The following is a 23,369-nucleotide window of genomic DNA, read 5'->3' as shown; positions in this document are numbered from 1 at the left end:
CCTTTATCCACCTTTGTCATAGTAGAGATTACCCGTCAATGTAAGGGTGGGGTCATCTGGACCCGACAGGATAGCACAAGTGTTAAAGTCCATAACTCGGCTATGGTTGTCTACAAGGTTAAGAGCTCGGTTGAGAATATCAAAAAGGTACAAGTCTACTTTAAATGAGTGCACAGGTCTGTCACACTGTGTGTGGACAGTCTGTGTCCCTTTCTTTGCCACCCTAAAAACTTTTGCCAGTCAACGTAGGAACTGTCCTTAATATGTTCTGGCTTGCGTCCCAATTGTTGGCAACCATGATTGTCTGTCCATCTTTGTGTGTTTGTGTTGTGCGAGGAGCAGGGGGATAAATTTAGCACTTTAGCCCCAGTCTGGAGGCAGTGGCCCTTTATCCTGCACTGTCCTACTTATCAGAGTGCTGCTCTCTGCGTCGCCCTGCCATCAACGCAGTCACCTCCAAAAAACCTCACAGGACGACTTGATGCAGAAAAAGAAAAAGCCCACTCTATTGCAGGCACATTTTTTAAATGTTCAGGAATGCTTTACATGCATGAGCAATCATGTGTTGTTTCCGGTTGATATAAGTGCCCTTATTTATTTTTTTGAATGGGTGGATTTGATTTGAGGAACGCAACACGCCGACAGGAAAAAACTGAGCAGACCGTGTGAGTCTCCACTGATGCATGAGCAGTGAATTATAGCTCCTGTAAGTGCAGCTTTAAACATCACAACTGCCGGATGGATTAAAACAAAAAATAAAAAAAAAGACAGGTATACATCATCAAAGCAGACAGGATTTAATGCTGCTCTTATTTCCCTAATGCAGCCATTTAGACCATGAACAACCTGCTTTCTCTTGGAAACATGCAATCCCAGGGTGCTTTTCACTGTTGTCATGGCAACCACGAGGAGCTGTGCCCGGCTTGCTCCCTCCCCTGTGTTTCTCTGGCGCTCTTTCTCTGCGTCTCCTGAAGGCAGACCGACTACCCAACAGAAAAGCGCCTGGCTGCACAAAGAGGCTGGATGACAGCTGTTTTAACACATTACAGCACACTCACTGGACTTCAAATATGTTGACTGATCAATTTCTGTAGCTACAAACTATCCGATAGAAAATGATAGAACCATCTTTACGCAGACTCCTGAAAGTATTTGTTCAGACAACACCAGAGCAACAGTTTCGCTGATTTCCTGAAAATGAGTCTGAAAGAAAGGAAAATAAAGGACCAACTTCTGCCTTTTCCTTCAATTAACATTTTCAAATCCCCAACATGCGGTTGGCTGTGCGTCATTAACGGCAGACATCTGGTCAATATGACAAACAGAGAGGGGGAGGCGGAGGGATGATGTAAGCGTTTGGGTCTGGGGTTGAGGTTGTGAACACTGTCAGCTGACAACAGCCTCCACCAACTGGTGACTGGATGCTGCACAGGACCTGCCAGATGAACAGTAGGGGATCCAATGGCTTCCATCTGCAGGCTGGATCTGAGCTGCAGAACCACCAGAATTCCAATGTTTTCTTTTTAATATTTCAAAAACCTTAAAAAAAACATATTTTGGAGATTTCTTTTCAGCAACTTCCAGTTTTACAAAATATTTGCTAAACAAGCTTTTGGACTGTAGATTTTGGTAAAAATGTACAGTATCTTTATAAGTTGATGAGAGAAACTTAAAGAACTTTGAGGAAAAAAAATGCAATTCATTGGATAAAATTTTGACCACAGCTTTCATTTCTTTATGCATCTGACCATTTTAAAAACTAACCAACTAAAAACTACCCACACATGGGAAGAGTCATTTGCCTTAAACCTGTGTGTGAGCTAATGTACACATCCAACTCCTTCAATGTAAATGCAGGTCATCAGTGTATATGTAATCAAAGTTTTTACAAACAGTAAGAAGGCTGTTTCCAAAAAGGCCACAGCACTCACAGGGAGGCAGGAGTGAGTAAACCTTTTGGCCCGTGGGCCATAAAGGGTTCTAAAATTGGATAGAAGGGCCGGACCAGGAGCAGATGCGTGAAGTGTTTTAGTAATCCACTTTATAAGAGAAAGAAATAACATGGAATCTGGACGAAAACATTTTTGATTGAACAAATATCTATTTTAAAACAGAACATTTTATTTCAAAACTGTGGGTTTTGTTCTCATTTTAGCCAATTGCATTGTTTGATGTACCTCGTGTAACAGAGAAATGCTGCGTTTGTATGATCGGAAAAATGAAAAACAACAAATCTTCCAATTCCACATGGATTCTAAAGCGGGGCCCCAAACTTTTTCTTTGAGGGCCACATAACTTTCTTCTTTCTCTAATGTGTCCAACTTCTTTTGTCTTTCTTTTATTGTGAAGCAGTTTGGTACCCTGAAGGAGTTGTAAAGTGCTAAACGAATAAAGTTCCATTCATTCATCATCATTTTAATAAAATAAAAACAATTTATGAAGTAAAAATAAATGCATAAATAACTCTCTTTGTGATTTTCAAAGAAAAAAAGTCAGGAAAAAATTTAATACAAATACATTTCAAAAATATAACCAATAAATAGTCCGTCTTATCCTGTCACAGAACAGGGTGCAGTTAGAAAAAAAAAGCAGCATAATCGCTCTTAAAGAATGAAAGAAACCACGAACGATGAACGGTAACGAAGAAAGGGAAGACTCTGAGACTGTCTGTTCTAATGGATAGAGATTTTTAGATGGTTCACATCTGGGCATAGACTGCAGAAGGGTGAAACAAAATGTTACGTCCTATGTGGGTCTCCATGCGTGGCCAGATTAAAAAATGCATTTGACTAAAACTTAGTCACATGCATAAATGCAGTGGATTTACCCATATGAGTTTTTTAGGTTGTCTGGGCATGTGGAGGGTCATATAGAGGAGCAGCCGCATCTTACAGGGAGTGCAGGAGTGTCTTACTGTCCCCTTGAGTGTATTGTGAAGTACTTGTAAGGATGATCATATCAGTTACACACACTTATAACACTTGGGTGACGCTCCTTACTAATGCTGCTTACTATATTCTGACTGCAGTCAACAACCTTGATATTTCATGCAGGCCACCTGTGTGCCCCATTACAGGTTTGATCATTTCTGCCTGCAGATAGCCTGTACTAAGGCTCAAGACACTGTTGAGCGTTGCAGAGGGGAGAGAAAACTCCCCCTGTATGTCTTCATGTTTACAGTCAGGACCATAAATATTTGGACAGAGACACACATTCTTTCTAATTTTGTTTCTGTACATTAACACAGTGAATTTTTAATAAAACAACTCAGATGCCATTGAAGTGCAGACTTTCAGCTTTTATTCCATGGGTTGAACAGAAAAATTGCATACAAATGTGAAAAACTAAAGCATTTTTTAAACACAATCCCTTCATTTCATGGGCTCGTAAGTAATTGGACAATTGACTTCCATGCTATTGCACGGGCAGGTGTGGGCAATTCCCTTGTTATGTCATTATGAGTGAAGCAGATAAAAGGCCTGGAGTTGATTAGAGGACTCGTGCTTGCATTTTGAAGATTTTGCAGTGAACAGACAACATGCGGTCAAAGGAGCTCTCCATGCAGGTGAAAGGAGCCATCATTAAGCTGAGAAAACAGGAAAAAAACATGCGAGAAATTGCTGCTAGGAGTGGCAAAATCAACAGTGTGGTATATCCTGAGAAATAAAGAAAGCACTGGTGAACTCCGCAACGCAAAATGACCTGGACGTCCACAGAAGACAACAGTGGTGGATGATCGCAGAATCATTTCCATGGTGAGGAGGAACCCGTTCACAACAGCCAACCAAGTGAACAAAACTCTCCAGGAGGTTGGCGTATCAATATCCAAGTCTACCATAAAAAGAAGACTGCATGAAAGTAGATATAGAGGGTACACTGCAATATGCAAGCCACTCATAAACCTCAAGAATAGGATGGCTAAATTGGACTTTGCTAAAAAGCATCTAAAAAAGCCTGCAGAGTTCTGGAAAAACATTCTTTGGACAGGTGAAACCAAAATCAACCTCTACCAGAATGATGGCAAGAGAAAAGTATGGAGAAGGCGTGGAGAAGCTCAGGATCCAAAGCACACTACATCATCAGTAAAACACTGTGGAGGCAGTGTGATGGTCTGGGCGTGCATGGCTGCTAGTGGCACTGGGACACTAGTGTTTATTGATGACGCGACACAGGACAGAAACAGCCCAATGAATTCTGAGGTGTTCAGACACAGACTGTCTGCGCAGATCCAGGTGAATGCAGTCAAACTGAATGAAAGATAAACAACGACCCAAAACATACAGCCAAAGCAACTCAGGAGTTTATTACAGCAAAGAAGTGGAATATTCTTGAATGGCCAAGTCAGTCACCTGATCTGAACCCTATTGAGCATGCATTTCACTTGTTGAAGACTAAATTTCAGACAGATAGGCCCACGAACAAACAGTAACTGAAAGCCGCTGCAGTAAAGGCCTGGCAGAGCATTCAGAAGGAGAAAACCCAACATCTGGTGATGTCCATTAGTTCAAGACTTCAGGCTGTCATTGCCAACAAAGGATTTTCCAACCAATTATTAGTAATGACCATTTTGTTTTAAGTTATTTCATTTGTCCAATTATTTACGAGCCCATGAAATGAAGGGATTGTGTTTAAAAAATGCTTTAGTTTTTCACATTTGTATGCAATCTTTTTGTTCAACCCATGGAATAAAAGCTGAAAGTCTGCACTTCAATGGCATCTGAGGAGTTTTATTTAAAATTCACTGTGTTAATGTACAGAAATTAAATTAGAAATAATGTGTCTGTCCAAATATTTATAGTCCCGACTGTTCCTAGTTTGGGGTCTAAAAGCTGTGGTCATATTTACCTTTATTTACACTAAGCTAACCTTTCAAAATATTATTTTAGAAATAAAGAGCATAAATGTATAAAAATACAGCAAAAAAAAAAACTACACATCTTAAAAGAGAGTCAAAAAGTGAGAGAAATCTTTTGAGGCTTCAAGAGTAAAACTTGGGACATGATTTAACAAAAGAGGAAAGGAAAAACATGCTGGAGGACAACAGAGATTCAGAGGGGTTTGCTCTGTGGCAGCAGAAGGGTGAGGAGAGGGAGAGATCCACAGACGGGGAGGTCTGTGAATTCCACAGCATGGGAAAAGAGCATTGTTTTTCTGTCACTTGACTGAGCGCTCTATGATCAGCATGCTGAGTAAAGAGGAAGCAAAGTTGTAAAATGAAAGTAAAAAGCTTTTGTAGTCTTCAAAATCGGGCAAATATTATGTTTCATTTCTTTATTGAACTCATCAGCAGAGTTGCACACTGACACAGTTTCCTTCAGCTCTGATAGAAAGCATGACTATAGTCGTATATAAAACGTCCTTCATCTCATAAAAGTGATAAAAAGAAACAAATAAATTACAGCCAATTCTAGTAAACCTATACCGCATGCCTTTTCAAAGTAACACATGACGTTTATTAGTTTGACCACACGGTCTCATGAGTGGCAAATATAGAAACAATGACTGTGTCTGAATTCCCGCCTTAACCCACTACATAGTGCATTATATAGTGCGTTCGCCATTTTGCGTGGCTGTCTGAATCCAAATTCCAAAATCAAGTGCCCTAGAAATTTGCCCTAGAAGTCTCTGCAAAAAACCAGTGTGCATCGATGCTCACTACATCGGCGAATATAGACCAAACGCATTCCGTCAGAACATTTTTTGCCAAAAAATGTTTTAAAAAAAATAAATAAACCATCAACGTTTTTATCTTCAGAAGACAGTGGATTCATAAATAATCGTCGCAAAACGCTCATATATGTTAGATTTTAACTTTGTGAAATCGATGACATCATATCCTCCGTTTCAAATAAATAAATAAATAAAGTAGTGAGCATGGAGTCTGAATTGGTTTTAAAATTCAGGGCATTACATAGTCCCGCACTAGGTAGTCTTTTAGTAGTTAGGGGTTAGGGTGGGAATTCAGACATAGCCAAGAATAAACAGCAACAATATGCATTCATGACCAGAACCAGGATTTAACTTGTGACACATCACGTGACCGAATTCCTTCAGAAGGTAACAAAAAAAAAAAAAACGAGCTTTCTTTTTGGCTCTTTCAATACATGTCAAGGTAACCAAAAAAAATTGACTGCTATTATCCCCCCTAAGCAGCACTCCCCTGTTATCAATTCATCTAGATATAGAGAAGGCTATATAGAGAAGAGGAAGAAGGAGCCGTCAAACCCCTAAAGGAAAGGAGAGGGAGCACATCTCCTAGTGTTTCACAAACTCCAGTGATACAACTTTCATGCATTGTGTTCAGCAGACAGCAAACAGCATTTTAACAAAACACAATATGAAGGCAAGCACATGTTCACCCATTCAGCAAGCTACAGCATGATGGTTAAGCCGTCATCATTGAATAAGCCGCAGGGTTGAAAGCGTGACAAAAGTAGCGGCTTAAAACCCGGAAATTACACTTCAAATGACCATAGTCTATAAGGGAGGCGAACGTCTAACATAGAAAAGCTCCATCCGATTGGTCAACGTGAAGGTGTACATCCGATTGGTCAACAACGTCAAGGCGTCCATCTGATTGGTAAAAATTGACCAATCAATTAATTTGATTGGTCAATTTCTTAAGGTTGCCTTGGAATGGTTTTAGCACATTTAACCATTTATCGCAATTTTCCCTGTCTTATGCGATATGTATATTGCACAGCTTAATATCGCGTTAACGATGAATTTGCGATTTACTGTGCAGGCCTATTATTAAGATTTTTATTTAGATTCCATTTTGTCAACATGTAAGTGCGTGTTGTGTAGAACATATTTAAACAAATAAAACATTTTTTCCTGACATTTAAGCATCATGTTAAGACGGTAGCAATGATTTATTAACACTAACAAACGTCAATGAATTTGGCTGTGTCCGAATTCCCTCATGGCTCCCTACCCCCTATAAAAACTGACAGTATGGGACCATCTTGTGCCCTGGATTTTAAGGCAATTCAAAAGCATGTGCACAACATTTTATAACGTCACCTATTTGCAGAATTAAAAACCTAATAAATAAAAACATTTTACGAAGACTATTTATGAATCCACTGTGTTCTAATGATAAAAACTTGAATGATTTATAGAAAATAAATTTAAATACATTTTTCAAATGACACATCCTTCAAATTGAGTGGTTTATATTTGCCAATCAAAAGAGCACTAATGCACAATAGTTTTTCACAGATTTTGGGCGCTGGATTTTGGAATTGTAGATTCGGACACCCTGACAAAATGGCGAACACCGTATTTAGTGCACTACGTAGTGAGTAGTGGAGATATTCTGACACGATCTAACTCTTGCAAAGCACCCTTATTTATTTTTAGTGACACACATTATAAATACTACTGAAGTTTCAGTTTGGTGTATTTGTATGTTTTTGCACTTGAGGCATGTGAAGCAGTTGGTGTTGTCAACATTTACATGAAAAATGCTTTACAAATAAAGTTGAATAAAATAAATAAAACTAAGATACAACACATGAAATTCCTAATCCAATCAGCGGTTAATGACCAATTCATTACATCTAATTTATTAAATCTCTATATTTATCGTTTTTCACTAAAAAGGGGGGCTGACGTGTTGACCCTGTGCAACTACAGCACAAGGCCTTTTTCTGGGAACCACAAACCTGCATCAACATGCTTTACAATCCAACAGAAGAACCCAATTCAGCAGAGAGACACCCCAGCAGTAGGAACTTGTCTCTTTTTTCCAGTACAGGTACACTACTGCTCTACTGCCCCAGCAAAGACAAATTACAGACAAGTGAAAGGTACAAGTGATTCCAGCTTACCTCTTGTTGACAGGCTTTTCGTCCTTCTCGTAGGGCTTGACAAACCACTTGCCTATGCGGACAAAGCTGCGGTTCATGAGACAGCGCTCCAGCAGGTTGTGGATGGCTTTGAACAGCAAAGTGCGACATTCATAGGGGAGGCCATTCTCCCACAGGCCGTCGTCCCCGGCTAAAAAACAAAACAAAAACAAATGTCAAATGTAAAAACTTCAATGGCAGAAGAGAACCAAGCATGTCTGTTTCGAGCGCAGCAGAGACCGGCGCTGTATTTGCTTAGATGGCACATTCCCTAACGAGGCTTCTCATCTGTGTTTACTGAGTTTATGACATATGGAACCTCCAACTGTCATTATGAGACAATGTGCTGTTAAAACCAGATCAATCTAATCATTTGAATCCATTCTCATCTTGTTTGGATAAAAAAGAAAAATCTCACTAAATAACAAACGCATACTCAGGCGGTTGAGCAGGTCGGCCAGTGATCGACGGTTAGTTCCCCGCTCCCCCCAGTCAACTGTCATTGTGTCCTTGGGCAAGACATTCCACCGCATCTATTCCAACTTGGAAGTTTCCACTCCACCAAGACCTTCCACCACCAAAAAATTTTTTTTTAAATACAAAATTATTTAAAGTGCATCATGGGTACTTTTGCAGATAGAAACCATGGCACTCAAACTTTCCAGGGCACTGCATTTTGGAATTATAAAGGCTAAACAAAGTTTACTTTTCAATCATCCTTGAAGACCCAAAGTGCTTTATGGTCACAGTTCCATTCACACACTGATGGCTGATCTGCTGCCGAACACTGGTATCAACCTTTAACCACAAGGAGCACTGTGGCGTTCACGGACATTTTGACACATGGGCAGGCATTGTGGGAACAGAACCTGCAATCTTTCGATCAGAGGCTGACCGCTTTACCTCTTTAATTGGTGAGATGAACCATTCAGCCAGCATTCTTTTTACCCTTTGAACAGTAATAACATTAAATGCAAATGACCTAGTTAATGACATCTTTTTCAAATGAAATAATTTTCAGTCTTCGCATAAAACGGAATTATATCTAAATCTATTTTTGTCAAAATTACTGTGAATTTAATTTCTAGGGACCAGAAATATGACAAAGAAACATTTGTGTGAAGAAAACTTTGAGATGAAATAATACATAACATTGACTATTAAATGCTCACTGTGAACATCTAAATTTAGTTCATGTGAACAGAAAAATTGATACAAATAATTATCTTATTCAGAAGTATAAACCACTGTGGCTTTGATCACAGAAACAAATCAATCTCTTCTACTTGGCTCTGAAGGTCAAGTAGCCACAGGTTCTTGCCAAATGTTTACAACTTGTGAATTAATTTAGCCAATCACAATCAACACACGGTTTTTAAAGAATGCAGGGGCAACATATTATTGTTTTTGTGACAGGGGCCTACAGGCAGATAGAAAATTTAATCTGGATTTGGGCCGGACTTTGGACATGACTGCCCTATATATAGTGATCTATGAGTGAAATTGGACACAGCCCATTTTCAAACAGAAAATGTACATTTTGTGACGGGTTAAACAATAATTTTTTATTTGACGCTGAAAAGATGGTGCACAAAAATGCAAACGAAAACAAGAGTTTTGTGGCTGAGGCAGGGGTTGAACAGAAACCTGCACCTGCATGCAGAATGACTGAGGAGGTTTCAGATGTACTGCCATACTCCTGGACTTCTATAACAGCTCCAGTTGACTGCCATTTCAGTAAAAATACTTTGTTTTTGTTAAAGGTAAAACGCAAACATATTTAAAATGATCAATAATTAATTATGTGACAGAAAAATCTCCATCAGCGCACGAAAGTATTGATTGGTCAGACACTAATTGTATTGTACAAATACTGCTAAACCTGACATAATCTAATTGGATAAACGCTTGTGTGTTTCTGCACTTTAGTTGTAGATTTCTTTCATTAACAAAATATTAAAGCCAACAATACAATTACTTCATGTAACTTATCAAAGATGATGTAGACATACGCATTGCAACTCACAGCAGCATGCTGTTTAGATAACTCAGGTAGACTGTAATACACCATTATCTGACAGGTACAATCTAATTAAATGATAACTACGACTTCTATATGTCTGTTGGGTTTAAGCTGCATGTTTCCTTTTTTCCATACAGCCCATTGAAAAGAAACAAATCACCAAACCAAATGTTCTAACAAAGAACAGTGCCATTAGAGCCATATCAGACTTGCTTTCAGAATCCCATTCTGCGCTGGCCTCAATGCCACTCTAATCTCATTAACAAGGTCTGCTCACATCTTATAGCACTTAAGCTCCTTTCAGTCAAGTCTGCAGCAAACATCTCCCCGAGTGCGCTGCCTCACCTGAAAACAGCCAAACAAGTGTGACCCACCTGTTGTGCCAGCTTGACATGTGCCACGAAGGCACTATCCAGCTCTAAGCCTACTCCATTTCTGGAAACTGCATCATAAAGAAGCCGTAAACCCAAAGGTATGAAAAGTTTATTCGGTGAAATACTCAAAGTTTTATGGTTTTCCAAAAATAAATCAGACTCCAAAGGTGCAATTATAGAAGTTCAGTGGAAGAAAATCAAATAAAAAAGTGCACCTACATACCAAGAGGAACAATTTAACACCCTATCAAATATCACAACTCTCGCAAACACAGCAACATGAGATAGCCTTTAAACCATTCAACCAGCAGAAGAACAACTTCAGGCAAGCAGCCAAAAAACAGAAACCACATGCCCAACCATAACTTGAGGAATAAGGTCACAAACCTAGAAAAGTGGGGGGAAGGAAATCCAAAACTGTTGTTTCTCATCGAGAATTAAAAGCAGCTAAAATAGAAGACGCAAGAAGTGAAAAGGTGTGTAGCTTTTTAGATGTTTTAAGTCCATCCAGATCTGACACTAAGGTGCCCTCTAAGGATGGTAGCCACAATACCCTTGTGTTAAGTCGGGCCATAATGAGTTAAAACCAATATTGAGTGAGTGATTTAGCAGCTGGTGTGGCCAGGCTGAGAGGCGCGGAAGCTTTACAGGGCAAAAAGTCAAAAGGCAAAGAAAGTTTTACCCCTGAGGCATTCATGGAGCCTTCATAATAATGAAATAGTAGGAAGATGGACTTAATTTAATGATTCAGATGCATCCGGGTGTGACAAATCATTTCACCAAACAGCCAAATGAAAGACAGTGTGGCGTCATTTCACCAAAAAAAAACAAAAAACAAAGCAGCGCTTAAACCCTCAGTCCTGAGGCGTGTGTGTAACTTGGCAGAAAACTCCCTACTCTTAGTTAAAGTGATTTCCAGCCAACATCTCATCTGTCTTATGCATGGTGCCCTCCCCCTTAACTGTTACCACTCGGTCACTTTCCTTCAGCAATGTGAGCCTCTAAAAACAGGCGTCTGGTTTTCATCAAGTGTTCCGAACGATCTGATGTTCACTATGCAAGCTTCGCGGCAGCACTCCCAATTTGAGACGGACACAAACAGTGTTTCAGGCGGAGAGAGCTTCTGTTCCCAAACAAAAGGACTTAAACCCACTTAAACCTTCATGTCTTAAAGAGTTTCAAACTTTGGGGGCTGGAGGGGAAAACTAAGGTAAATGGGACTCCAGGGTACTGGGACCAATAATGGGTTCTCCAAACGATACATCTCAGCCACAACCACAGGCAAACAACTGCAGGCTGGTTTAGACGGAAAAAAAAGGAACTGCAAAACACTTGAATGCCCAAAGTGTTTGTTGATCTTATTGCACTGCTCGGGTTAACTCCCAGAGGAAGACCTATTAGCTCTCTAAAGGGCAAACCGAACAGGGCTTTAGCCCACAAAGAAATGACCAACAGCAAAATCTAAATACAAAGTTTTACATACACTCAATACACTAATAATATAATTTTGTCTACAATTAAACAATTTTGTCACTTGGCCCTAGCAATGGAATAACAAATTACAGTCCGACTCAGCTCCTGATTTACAATGATCTTAATAAATATTCTTCAACGTGGAAACCAGAGATAAAACTGTAACCTAATAGGTAAACCCCAACAACTGAAAGCACAACATGTCCTTAATGTTTTCATTTTGACCTAATGCACAAATCTGGAATTGCTGAGGTGGGAGGGTGAAAAACAGTGGGATATGGGCATTGCAAAGACCCATAGATGAGTTGGCCTCATTTATACAAAGATTTATGGGCTTCGGTGATGGTTGAGGCGCTTTCATGTCTCTCCCTCCTGCGAAGCCAACCCAGATGAAGTGACCTTTATATGAGCGCTTAGGCAGGAGCAAAGCAGCCCCATAAAGAATCCTTACATCCACTGCAAGGAAAAAGACCTTTCCCACAACCATGACATACAAACACGAAAGCATCCTTTTTGGATATTTTTTTAACTGATGAAAAAGTTAATAATTCCTCGAGTGGCAAAGTAAACGTAAGAGATGTGTAACCCACAGGTACTTATCTATGCAAAGGCAATTACTGCAGCAGTCAGTTAATAAACAGAAAGATTAATGCCTTATGATCAACTGTCCTCAAGGGGATTCTACCAAGTCTGGCCAAAAGGTTTTTTTTCTCCTTTTGTCCACTTCATCCTCCTATTTTCGCTTATCTGTAAAGAAAGAGAGGGAAAAGTCTTTGTACACCCTCCATTACTAATTAATGAATATTTCTGGAGCAAAACAAGGGGGGGGGGGGGGGGGGGGTACACCCATGGGCCGAGCTGTAGTTATGGTCCAGTCCTTGCTCTGTGCCAGCCAACAGAGATCCATCAGAGAGCAAGAAAGGGAAGGAGGGAGATAGAGCAGAAGGAAAAGAGGGAAGCGGATGGTGGTTCACAGCTGGTAGATTAACCCTGGAAAATTGATCCCTAAGCACCCAAATATCGGCTTCTTCGGGTTTTGCCTCCCAGGAGCTGGTTTGGGGTTTTTCTATGCCTCAAACGCTGCAATGTAGACTGGTCTTTGATGAAGGAAAAATGAAAGGCAGTGATTTTAAGACAAGTTTCTCATAAACACAGCCCAGGGAACCAAGAAACTTTCAGAGTTTCCATGAATATAATTAATTTTTGCTTCTTTTTTTCAGTTTTCATCAAGACTAAGAAGACTTCCAGATTGGGTGAAATAGAGATTTATTTAACTTGTTAGTCAAAATTGTATCAATTTCATGGTGATACCAGCCCTGATAAAAAGTTTCTTTAATCAAAAAAGAAACATTTCTGTTCTAAAGAGCTCCAAAATACAGAGATTTTCAGATATTTTTTCAATTTTTCAACTTCATTTAGCTATAGCTGTTTTATTGAAGATGTCACAGATGCTAATGATCTTATATAGGTAAAAGAAAACACTGTTTCCATGAAAGGCATCTGTCACTTTTTACCTTTAAATTTTCTGTTGAATATAAAATCATACATACCAACCAAGGGATAACTAAAAAGCGTCTGGATATCATTAAAATAAATACATTTAAGTTGGAAAATATCCTTTTTACCTTCAATTTTGGAATTGTATTTGATAATAACACAAATCCTTGGTGTACTACCACTGAGTGGCTAAAAAACAAAAACAATAGTTATGCCTTAGTCACAACTGCCCCTAGGAGTGGATATGGGCTATCTGCTGGTGAAAAATGGTCAAACCTGTACAAGACACACAGGTGGCCCGCATGAAGTTTCAAGGTCGAGGACTGCTCAGTAGGCCTGCAGAGCCAAAATGTTTATGTACCTTTTTGTTCTATGGGCATGTTACAGGTCATAGCGAGCGCTTATATGACACATAGCAGTGAAGTAGGTGAGACGCAGGCGCGTCATACAAATTCATTTTCTCCATCCCTTAAAAACCAGCACAACGCCCAAGGAGCCCGTTAGTGCTATTTTAGCATTGACAGTAAATGAGAACTGGACTGAACAACCCCCTCCCCACCACCACCACCAACACCCCCACGTATCCAAATTGGAATTTCCCCCAAAAAGCCGAAATCCCACAGAATTCTTCTGAGAAATAAACAGCTACTACTCAGTTAAGGTCATCAGAATAACTGTTCTTGCTCTGATACCTTTCATTAATATGTTCTTGCAAATCCTCTTTTATTCCATGATATTTTTGCTGCAGCGCAAGTTATTCAAGTTAAAACCTGACCGATCAGATGACTTTTTTTTTTTTTTTTTAACTTGTCCTGTCCAGATCAGATGACTTAATAAAAGGAGGTGGCCTCTCGTCAATCAAACATTCGGATCATTGGATTGACAGATTCTCCAGACCCAGCTTTCAATGGAAGATGCAATTCGTCTAGTTTTATTATACAGTTAAAGTATACCCTCATCGGGTAGCTTTGTGATAGCATCACCTATACATCATAAGTGTGTTCAACTTAAATTAGCCTTATAAATACTTTGCGATATATTTACCACACCCATGACAATCACATGTTTCATGAATGAACTGCATTTAACTTATACAGCAGAAATGGTGCAGAGACAGAACATATCTGTCTCCCTCCCGTCACATCTAACCGCATTAAAAAAAGAGAGGAATATTATGATTCTAAAAAAAGAAGCCTTTTCTTTAATTTTCGAGTAAATCAAAAGGGGGCAACCACAACATCGTACTCACCAAGTGAAGCATATTTTTCCAAAGAAAGTTTACTGAGAGATCCAAGAAAGATTTGGTGCCAAGTCGAGAAACCTCCTGTGGGATTTGTAGGGTAAATCCCAGAGGATGAAAAATGGGAAAGGAGCACACAAACTAAGGTAAAGAAATAAATATGACATAAAGAAATTACTCTCCGAGAGACCTCCATGCTCTATCAAAAACCAACAACTGCTGCTATAGAAAGCAGAAAAAAGGCAGCTATTTAGCTTTTGCGCTGATGCCATCGGTCAGATGAGAATGAACACAGGATTGATTTGCATAAGAATGCATGCCTTCACTTAACACTTGCTGGAGGCAAACTCAGTTTTTGTCTTCAACGATGGCTTATCAACATCAATTACAGCTGAAGATGAAGATTAGAAATGTGTTTCTTGTGTCAATTGTAGAAAGATGGATTGTCAGCTGATGTAAATGGGATGCTTGGTCCCTTCACAATACTTCAATGGTGATCAAGCGCCTGACGTTAAAAGATCCCCTAAGCTTAGTTTTTTTTGCCCTTCGCTGCTCCAACGTCTCTCCCTGACTCTTTTCCTCTCGTCTCTCTTGGGGGAAGAGATTACTGGCACAGCGGCACACACAAATGGCACTTGCTCAAAATTAAAAGACTTGCACAGGCTGCTAACCTAATGGGGGTAGAAGGAATATAGGGAATGAACAAGCCCCATTTCAGTTACCAAAATGAGAGGACAAGAGTGGATTTCAGTGTTTACCACCAGCACAGCATCAAAGACAAAGGAGAGACTGAGAAAGCAAATGTTCATAGTAATGATAGTTCTATGTGCGTGTCTGAGCCTTAGTGGCTACAATTGAAGCCTTTCCGTTTCCTCTAATGTCTACCTAATCAATGTTTAAATCCAACAAAACCCAAAACTTTGGACCAATATCTCAACCTGCCTTTTGTCCAGTTCCTAAAAAAGTTTGTCTCTAAACAACACAGGATTTATGACAGTTTGCATTGGAAAAAACTTTGAGTAAAGCTCAAGGAAGATCTAACAGAACATTATATCAAAACCTGTATCAAAATAATCTATTTGGTAAAAGTTTTAGTTTGTCTGCAAACAATATCATATCAAATAGGGGACATATTTATATGGAGTACCTCAGGGTTCACTCATAGCAGGGATCCCCACGGACAAGTACCAGTCCGTGTGCCACTTGATACCGGGCCGCAGACAGACAAAAAATGAATACGCTAACTTAAGTTATTTCCATTGAGTTTATTTTCTGATACTAATTGAAGTTTTATGTTAAAAAAATATCAGATTCTGTCCACCACATCGTCTGTCTTGACACGTCACGTGACTTTAAGCAGCTGCTCGGACCGTTAAGTTAGTAGCCCAAAGCTAAAAAAGCTAAAAACCAAACAGTATCTTTTTTCTTTTTTTTTTCTTTTTTCTTTAACAGTTTCTTTTGGGAGAAAAGAGTTGGTGAGGAACTCGAAGAAGAGTCTTCGACTTCAAAGAAAATTAAAGATGCTATTTACAGACAAAGCTCTCCTCCAAATACAGATTTATCAAGACAATTGTTCTCACGTAGCAAAAGCCGCTCCGCCTTATATGCAGCCACTGACTTTTGAATGTTTCACACAAACAGCTAATAAAGTTGCAGACATGGCGGATTCATGTTTACTATATTTAAAGAAAAATACCAGTGTCGTTTTATTTTGCTTAAAAGTCGGACGCAGCTAAAGTTAGCGTCCAGTTGTTAGCATCCACTTTGATGTTAAAGGGATTCAATTTAAACCAGCCGCTAACGTTTTACAGAGAATGAAGTTTCAATTAAATAAAGTTGCTTATTTTTGTAAACTTGTAAAAGGGACATTATTGAATTTTCATACAGCAAGGGGGGATTATAGGAATGCATCTGTTAAGAAATTTTAGCACAGAAAATGTTCCTCTTTGTTAAAAAATCAAAAATTAATGAAGATTTATGTAAAAACAAAATATGATCCATCTTTTTGCCCTGAAAGATTATCTGAGACTGGGTTGAGTTCTTAGTGTTATAATGGTGTTCTATGAAAAAAACCTGTGATGTTACTTTTTTTGAACAAAAATGACTTCTACAAATTAGCAACTTTGTTTAATTGTTTTTTCAGAAACTGTTAGCTTAAAAATACTAAACGTAAACTTTGACCCAGTTCAGACCTAAATGTTGTCTGACATGAAACCGGTCCGGTCTGAAAAAGGCCCCTGATTTATAGGACTAATCCCAGGTTTGAGCTTTACTCCTTTGTGAGAATATGTGATCTATTAGTTTAGCTGTGGATCCTACATGCTCTCTGCTGATTATATCCAGCACTCTACCACCGTGTCAAGGACCAAGTGGTGTTTAACTGGAATTTATCTAAAGTAAACAGAAAAAAAAGGTTGCTGTAGGAAAAATTCATCTCAAGAACCTGAGACATTCTGTAACATCAGGCTTAAAAAACTTGGGAGTAAATTAAAGTAAAAACAATATCATTATTGCTTTTTTTTAGCGTTTGAAGATCTTTAAAGTGCTTTCAAAACAGAGCTTTAGATACTCAAACACTTCAACTTCATAGAGATTAGAGTACAGTTAGCAGCCTTTCACCCTGCCTGAACAGAAAAAACTTGGCTTTTTTGCAAGTTATTTATAACTAGGCACTTCAAACCCATGCCCACAAAAGAGCTTGAATGGTTCATACTTTAGAGTCTTTCCAGTGGACTTTGGTAATTATGTAAGAAACTAAAAAATGCAGGTCTTGCCCTTTTAGAGCCTTGCATTGGCAAGCTCCCCCCTGCATTACAGACTTGACTCAGGCGTGTAACCCCTCTTGCAGCGTGAGATCATCAGATAAGAATCTGCTGATGACCTTTGGCGACCGCTGGAGAACCTGAGGAGACTGATCTTTTCAGGAAGTTGACCACTTCATTTAAATTTCCCCCCTTTTTTTTAACACCCATTGGACTTTGTTTATGTTTTAAAGAAACTATATTTACCCAAAAAGTAAACAAAAAACAGCAGCTTTACAATTTGTATGTCCTCCTGTAACCTTTAGTTGAAAATTATTATTGAAAAATAATGCAACCTTTTAGAAAAATGGTTCCAAAATGCAGGCTTTTTTGCTGCAAAAATGCCTAAAGGTGAAAGGTGAAATCTAAAGGTGTTCTGATCATTTAATTGTTGGAGACTGTGATTGGTCAAATTTATCTTGACCGAAAGGATCAGGAGAGATTTAGATTCATGCCCAAGTCACACTGAGTAGGTTACAGCGGGTCAGTGGAAATTAGGGCTCTCCATTCTGACTTCCTTCCCAAGTTGTGGTTTATTTTGAAAATCAAGGATTATTCTCTTTTCTTGATCTATTTCTCTCGATCTTAAACACGACGACTTCCCATTTGCTCTGCCCTATTCATCTGGTTGAAGCATCTCAGGAAATGCAACATGTCTAATTGCTTTTCTACTGGTAAAGTCCACTATGACAAGACTCGTTGGATAAGGAATATACCCTGTATTAGATAAGATAAAAGAATATGTTGTGTGTGGCAGGAATATGTCCAACCACTTTGGGGAATATTTACTGGCAATCATTTTTATCCAAACATTCAAATACATGAGTAACTTTTTTGTGCAGGATCTCCTGGATGAATTAACTTCAGATTGGAAACAATTCAGGACACTCATCAACTGAAGACACTTTTATTCAAAAATGCTTTTAGCTGACTGGTTTTATTGTTACTTTTATTCTATGTTTATTTTTCTTCAATTTAGTTTTGCTTACATTATATTTAATTGATTGTTTTTCTGCTTTTACTGGGTTGTATATTGTTTATTGTTCAGCGCTTTGTGATTTTATCTGTCAAAGGCGCTATATAAATAAAACTTACTTACTACTTACTTACTTACTCCTCAGTCCTCTGATAGTCGTGCATAAATCTATCAAATATATATGCTGAACTCTGTTGGTTACTGATAAATGAAGTCCTTACTTAAGTCTGCTTACACTATTCTGTGAATGGTTTCAAATTCTAGAGATGTTGTTCTGCTTTACCCTAAAAACCCGAAAATTGAAAACCACACAAAACAAGCCTGACAAGGACTCCTGCAGAACATCTATAGCACTGGAAATTACCTTTCAATAATCTGAATTCTGTCTACTCAAACACTAAAAATGTCACCAACTATTTACATAAAGCAGCAGCATCTCCAACAATTTCCAAATATAGACACCCTCATCCACCCCTGCGTGAAATGCACACTCCATTACAAGGCCTGAGTGGGCTGAGCCAACTGCCTCAGGTTATTACCAGGACCCGTTAGGCTTGAATGAGCTGCCCATCGTAGCCTTCAGCCTCCTTCCTGAGCCAACCTCAGGCGCAATGCTCCTAATGAAGAAGGGTCATAGACGGGCTACGTTTGGCTTAAACTTCAAACTTCCAATAAACATGACGAGGGCCAATCCATAAAGATGCAGTTTTCCATCTTCCAGCACTAATGCTGCCGTTAGGGAAGAGGAAAGTATGGGGTAAATGCATTTGCCTCATTTCTGCGTGGCTGCTCATGCATACTGTGCTGTTCACAGAAGCTCTGACACAACTGAACTCAGTTTCTAAAATGTACTTTTTCTACTCAGTTTCAGCAGAACAGTAACACGTGACCTCAATTTCTTTTGATGCACTTCAAACTACAATTATGCTGACATTTAGTCCACCAAGGGACAGCAGATAGAAAAAATTCAAAACCTACTTGTGAGCACAGGGGCAAAAACAAAAACATGGTGCCTAAGAGGGGAAGATGGCCTGCAGATTTGGCAAAAGCAGTTGGGTGGCTAGAATATCAGTCTGTGGAGGGTTAACATGGAGGCATCAGCTCTTTCTTACTTACTTAAAGGGCATCCCCACTGGTGCGAGCCAAACAATCATTCAGGGAAATCATTTTCCCTGTGAAATCAATGACATACCTTGACTTTCTGAGTTTAAATCTTTCTCTTAAAAAAGTTTGCGCTCTAAAGCTGTGTTCACGCCGAACACGATACTGCCCGTTTTGAGGCGTGGTGAATTCAATGCTGTTCATACCCTGCCGGGTGTGGGAGGGGCTACTGTCCAAAGATTTTAGCCTCATCGCTACATAGAGGCATTTGCTGCATATCTCCTACACAGACAATATATGGAAGACACGTCTAGAGATCAGGTTTATTTATTTTAGAGCTCTACAAAAGCGTCGGTAAACACGTCTCCCTGTTTGGGTTCATGAGATCACTCGGGCTCTCCCAGTACAGTGAGGTTCACCATCTACTGCAGGAGCTGCATCTGAAGAACAGCTGCTTCTTTTACTCTGAGAGAAATGTAGGTAAGACACATTATGCTACAGCAGAAAAAGAAAAGCTTAGACAAACACCTGTGAGTATGGGAGGGGAGGAAAAAGCTCCTTCAAAGTTTCAATTCCTGGGAAATGTGCATAACTATGTAACCCTCCCGTAGATTTAAGACTTTATACGTGTTTCCAGTTTCTATTGCTACAAGCACCCTGAGTACTATTGTAGACACAAGGCAAAGCATCACAAGTAAAACGCATCAAACTGAAACATACACATGCTTTTCTGTCATGTGTATGCCAAGCGGTCCCACCTGTGAGCTCATGGTGGATCAGCTCAGTGAAGTTGGGGTCGTCTCCCCACCAGAAGAGCCACAGCTCCCTCCGGCCTGGTCGCTGGCTGCGCCTCCACACGCTCAGCACGTCGGCCTTCAGGCAGCGACTGAAGCTGCAAAGGATGGGGTCCTCCTCTGTCACCGGGAAGAGGATGGGAGCAGAGGTGGGGCCCTGCCACACAAACATCTTCCATTTGATCCCTGTCAAGTCAGCCTGCAAGTTAAGGAGAAACAAATGGGTTGTTAGGGTGGGGGTTGTTGGTTCAGGATCCACTGTTTACAAGAGGTATGCGTCCTCTTTCATGAAGCATTTAAGTCAACAAAGTTAACACAGAATCCAGTCAGGCAAAATGGGGGGGAGAGAGAGGAAATATACTAGAAAAAAACATGAAAGAAAGGGAATTTGGGATGGAATTTTGTCTGCAGAATACTGCTGGCTAATTCTGGTTACTTTCAAAGTAATTACAGAAAACAACAAATTAATGCGTGTAAAAATTTGTCTCACCAAGTTAATCCTCAATACAGGGAAGTGCTGGCAGGAGGGTTATGCTGTGTTTTTATGAACACGGTTTGGATTTCCTGGAGAGAATAAAAGCTAAGGGCAAAAACCCCACAGGTTGTAAATCACTGGCAAGGATCATAAGCTGTTATAAAGAAACATCAGGCTTCACTGTTGCTTATCAGCCCTGCACCGACAGACAACCCCTGTCGACCTAAACACGTGTGCTTTTATATATTTAGTCTTGCAAAATGTCTTAAGTAAGCCCACCAGCAATCTCTGTTCTTTATCTCTGAAAAGCTGTTCACTTTCTACTCATTTAGTCTTAATCCAAGCAGAATTAGCGAGCAGTCCTGCCGTCTACTCAACCAATTAACCCTTTTCAAGGGTAGAGTCAGGGGACAGAACGAGCGGCACCTGCAACCATATAAAAAGGAACCTTTCACTTCTGTCCACAGATAAACTGCAGACTTGGACTAATTGACGAGTCCTTACCAAGATTCAAAACCGAACTGCATGACACCGATTCCCAGGTTTGTAAGAGGCAAAATGACAAAGAACTTTGACCCAATCCAATAATCTTTTGATCTAAATGTCCAAATTCAAGGGCTGCATTCTTCAATGGCCACAGCCTTCCCAGGCGTCGTTGGCCAGGTCCTTCTTCCCGAACAAAGAGGAGTAGTAAACCAGGCATGGTTCCTGGCTTATATGATCCAACTTTTTTATTTTTTTATTTTTATTTTTTTTTAACTTGTCCTGTCCAACAGCTAGGCAAACAGATGAGAGCTGAGGGCCTCTTGTGTTGGACATATTTTATTTTAACAAGAGGGGTTATTCATCTTCAGACAAACCAAAGGTATGTCTGAATAAACCCCTTTTGTAATTGAGGCCAAAATTTATTAATTTCAATCATGTTTGAAAATCTTTGGTGTTGGACCGGACGGAAAAGGAAAGAGGGGAAGAAGAGAGAGGGACGTTAGAGAGAGGGGGGGGTAGGAGGGTGATAATAGGAGGGGAAGGGGGGTAAGACCATGAAGCAGCATAGAGCAGACAGGTTTACTGGTTGTTTATCGTTACGGTACGGTTCAAATGTAGTACAAAAAGGGCGGGGCCTGTTCACACACACTCAAATATTATCAACACACCTGCTAGCCGCAAAAATGTCCACATGTCAACATGCACACAAAACAGATAGTGTTCACGAACGCATACCTATGCCTTTAAACCAACTAGTGTGAAATCTTTCATTCATTCAATCATGCAAACTATTAGTGCAAAGGTGAGCTAACACCTGTGCTCAGGTGAGTGTTTATGTTCTTCTAAAATGGATGGTGGAATGTGAAAAGAAGGAGGAGGAGCGCCCAGCCACCCCCACACCCATACCCCCGCCGCAGCAGCAGCGGCAGCCGGAATTCCCCCAACGCCACACGGGAACAGGCAGGGAACAACCGCCCCCCGGGCGACCAAGACCGCCACCCAGGCCAGGGCCAGCCGGACCGCCGCGAGGCCCCCAGAGCCAGAGAGCAGGGAGGCGCAGAGGGAAAGAGAGCGCCGCCCCAGCCCAGCCAGGAAAGCAGCCCCCCGCCGCGCCGGAAGAGCCCAACGCAGGGCCCCACCGGAGAGGGACGCCCACAGCCCCAGACGAGCACCCCACCACCACCCAGGAGTTCCGGGCATCCCCCCGCCCCGACCCCAGGTACGAGCCAGGACCCCCCAAGGGAGACCCGCTCCGCACTCCAGGCAGCCACCCACCCGACCCACGGTTGGTCCAGGTAGGAGCAAGGCAGGGGCCCGCCGCCCCCGCCCAGGAGGGGGGAACCCCGGGGAAAAAAGGGCGGCCCACAAGGGATGTTATAAATATGGCCCGACCAGGCTCGGCCATGTTGGAAGTTTGGCGGGGCCCAGCGCCCAGGGGCAAGGACCAGGACCCACCCCCCAGGGACACGAACACCCCCGGCTCAGGTGTAATATGAACCCCCCCACCGCGCGGAGAGAGCACCGCCGGGCCCAGGGAGCCGGCACCCAAGGGACACGGCCGCCATCGCCAAGAGGCCCGCACCCCCCACCAGGGAAGGGGTAGGGGACAGATGGACCCAGGTCCCACCTTCCTTGTAAAATGTGTGTGCGTGTATGGGTGTTTGAGAGGGTGTTTGTGTGCATGTGTGTGTGTTTATGTTTGAATGTATATATTGAAGGGGGAGGGGTGTGTGTACTAAGGGGGGTGCAGTTAAAATTGGCGAGTAGGGCACTAAGGGGACATCTCCTGATTACTCACAGTGATGTCCCCTCACCCTCCACACCAAGGGGCCCTAAATGTCTAAGGTGCGGTTAAAATTGGCGGGTAGGGTGCCAGGAGGACATCTGCTGCTTGCTTGCAGTGATGTCCAAGCACCCCCCCTACCAAGGACCCTACATGTCTAAGGTGCAAATAAAACCGAAAGAGGGGGGGCCCACTCCATACGGCAACCATAGGAGGGGGGCCACTCCCAAGTAGCCCCCCCCCCAAGGCGCATCGCAGGCTAGACCCCCCACCCCCTCACCCTAATATGAGGTTATATAAGGAAGGGGGTAAGTTGGGGACAGCTGGTAGACTGTCCCCCGGTGGTCAAACAGCCGTCCCCCAGCCCACCCCCAGCAAAGGGGCCAGGGCCACCCAGCCCAGGGGCCCACCCCCGGAGGCGCCGACACCCCAGGCCCGGCACCACCCACCCCACACAGAGAGAGAGGAGCCAGAAAGCGTCGCCCCCCCCCGG

The 23,369-nt window shown here is 41.3% G+C and overlaps 1 protein-coding gene across 2 annotated transcripts in view; it reads right to left on the bottom strand.

Annotated features, from left to right (window-relative positions):
* Positions 1 to 23,369, bottom strand: part of med13a (mediator complex subunit 13a) — an 84,240-nt gene that overhangs the window by 49,470 nt on the left and 11,401 nt on the right. For both annotated transcript variants that reach the window (XM_023962920.2, XM_023962921.2), the window contains exons 2-3: positions 20,097 to 20,331; positions 7,836 to 8,004 (exon numbers count right to left, since the gene is read on the bottom strand). In XM_023962920.2, coding sequence (XP_023818688.1) covers positions 7,836 to 8,004; positions 20,097 to 20,331 — 404 coding nt within the window. The remainder of the gene's footprint in view (positions 1 to 7,835; positions 8,005 to 20,096; positions 20,332 to 23,369) is intronic.

This window comes from Oryzias latipes, chromosome 14 (genome assembly GCF_053564925.1).
Source record: "Oryzias latipes strain Hd-rR chromosome 14, Olatipes_Hd-rR_3.1".
Taxonomy (NCBI): domain Eukaryota; kingdom Metazoa; phylum Chordata; class Actinopteri; order Beloniformes; family Adrianichthyidae; genus Oryzias; species Oryzias latipes.
This window is presented reverse-complemented; position numbering and strand designations above follow the sequence as displayed.